Source organism: Ixodes scapularis, unplaced genomic scaffold (genome assembly GCF_016920785.2).
Source record: "Ixodes scapularis isolate PalLabHiFi unplaced genomic scaffold, ASM1692078v2 ptg003480l_1__unscaffolded, whole genome shotgun sequence".
In the NCBI taxonomy this organism is placed as follows: domain Eukaryota; kingdom Metazoa; phylum Arthropoda; class Arachnida; order Ixodida; family Ixodidae; genus Ixodes; species Ixodes scapularis.
Genome location: NW_024610332.1, coordinates 177,501 through 180,000, shown reverse-complemented (window position 1 = coordinate 180,000; position 2,500 = coordinate 177,501). Strand labels below are relative to the sequence as shown.

Below are 2,500 nucleotides of genomic sequence, written 5' to 3'. Positions count from 1 at the left end.
TTAGCGTCCTTGGCGACGCCCAAAACCAGTTCTGCTAGTTGCCTATATAATGAGCGAGCTAACCCTACTAAACCTCAGTCTACTACGACGACTCGGACGGGAAGGATGGACCCTCTGCCAGGACCAAGCAGCACTAGTAGTGGCCAGGCTGGTGGTGGAGAGAAGGACGGAGGACTGGGGGCTAATATTCGGCGCATCTTATTGGTGAGTCTACCTGTTAATGACTAATTAGTTGATTAATTAGTAATTAGTTAATTAATTAATTAATTATTTAAAAAAAAAAAATTAAAAAAAAAAAAAAAAAAAAAAAAAATTGGATGTTGTTGCAGTTGTCGTAGCTAAGTATAAAAGAGTTATATATATATATATATATCTTCTTTAGGATACCGACGACGACGACGACGACATGAAGATTGAGGATTCCCCCGTGTCCAGGGCAATAGAGTGCTCCCTGGATTTCAAGGAGGATTTTCTCCGATTGGTCGTCGATAAACTCGTCGAGTTTGGAAAGAGGGAAGTCGAAGCACGCATGCATAAGGAGAGGGTAAAAGCGCAGAAGACACAAGAAGAAAATCTTAAGGAAAGGGATATTTGTGCCAAGGTGCTTCGAGGCAATTACGATCATCTGGTCATTGTTCGGAGAGAAGATGAAAGCGAAAATGATTACTGTCAGCGGATGGTACGAGCAATGGACGAAGAATGGGACAGAGTAGTCAATTGGTTGACGAATAACGAGATATGCAGGCGATGTGGGTACAAGAAACAATAAAAAGTTTCTTTATTATGGCTTGAATGGTACAGAGAGTAACTTGGCAGTTCCGGCAGATTCGTGATATGTGTAGTGGCCCAAGTGTGTTTGTCGGTTAGCTGGGATATACTTGTTTACCTTAGTTTTGGTAAAGTGTTGGTGGCACGCGCTGTTAATTTTTTGCATGGGCGATATTGTATCGTTGCTCGAGTGAAGCACCAGTTCTGTGTCCACCTGGAAAAATGCCGACACGTCTTGAAATTTATCGTTGCTGCCCGGAGAATCGATCGATTTTTTGCTTACTGCCAAAATTCCAAAGCCCACGCTAGGCTGCGCCTTGCTGCAATTGGGGGGATTGTGTATTAAACCTTGGTGGCTGTGTTCGCGCTCGATGGGCCTGTCGTACTCGCTGTCAAAATCCTCTCGCTGTAGCATTATTACGGAATTTTGCACGCTGGTGTCCTTGATTGTAGAGTCCAGGGTCGAAAGTTGTTTTCCCATTACGGTCGAAGGGGCGGCTATGTACGTGTTGGAATCCCCGCACATTGGGGCGCACGTACGCAGCCAGCCGTTTTGAAAAGTGTAATCGTAATTAATTATGGGAGTGCCAACGTGACTTTTGAAGGGGAAAGTGTTAATAAACTTGTTGGTGCGGGGTGCAAAGTCGGCACAATGAATAAAGTCGTAACAGTTGTTGTGCCGCGGTACCCCCATGCACGTGGGGATTGTGTCGGATTTTGTTAAAGTGCCGCTACTGTCCATGCTTACGCCCCAGTACTTTTCAATGAAGAGGCGATGGTCGTTTGTGTGAAACTCGCTCGGTTCCGTCGTTACCATTTGATTGTCTGTCGTGCCCGTGCCCGGCTTGGCCATGCCCGTGTCCAGGTACAAGTTTAATCCCACCGAACTCACCCCGTACACCAACATGTCTGAATTGACCGGCTGTACTACGGTAGATCCAGTTTTCCAGGGAGTGCGGATGCCGTGAGGCGTTATTTTTGCGCGGCAAGAAAGGGCTTTGGTGTCTGGAGGCAGCGATTTAAAAGTGCCCGGTGTAATATAGAGGTAGGGAAACTCGACGGGCAGGCGAGACATGGACGTAAAGTAGCCGTAATACTTTTTGTCGTGCGTGTACGTTATCTTCGTTAACACGGTGGCGTACCCCCAGGTGGTAAGTAATTTACTGTCACTATACACTGAAACCACTCCTTGGTCTCTGGGGACGCGCAAAATTTGCTGTACGACGACTCCTTCATTTTGAGTATTACTTCCAATTCCTGCTCCTCCGGGCCCGCGTTGGGTGAGTTCTTGCGAGGTCTCCTGGTCCGTTGGGCACGGGTCTGCGTTGGTTGTTGACGAATCTGCTGCGGCTCCGCTTCCGGAGTAAAGGGCTCGCTCGATGAAGTTGACGACTGAATCTCCATAGAGCCGCTTGAAGTCAGGTGATGACCCGCTATCGTGACCACGTTTCCGTCCGGACATGTTTTCCCCTCCTCCATAGAGTGTACGGCCGAGAGCCTTTTCCTCTACTAGGTTTTTAAAACCGAGCCCAGCTGCACCAACGAGAGAGTGCCACGAACCCCGGTCGCTCCAATCACTTACAAAGTCGCCGATGGCCTTGCGATCGGCTGTAAAGATGTCTTGGTCGCTAGTTGCCTTGGAATAGTCGTGATCGTGTTGCCGGGCTAACCTAACCTAACCTAACCTAACCTAACCTAACCTAACCTAACCCAACCTAACCCAACCCAACCC

At 47.9% G+C, this 2,500-nt stretch overlaps 1 protein-coding gene across 1 annotated transcript; it reads right to left on the bottom strand.

Annotated features, from left to right (window-relative positions):
* Positions 1-489: 489 nt before the first annotated feature.
* LOC120842878 lies at positions 490-2,400 on the bottom strand. The gene has a single exon (XM_040214082.2). It carries the CDS (start codon positions 2,228-2,230, stop codon positions 782-784), a length of 1,449 nt encoding a protein of 482 aa, XP_040070016.1. The 5' UTR covers positions 2,231-2,400; the 3' UTR covers positions 490-781.
* Between the last annotated feature and the right edge of the window lie 100 nt (positions 2,401-2,500).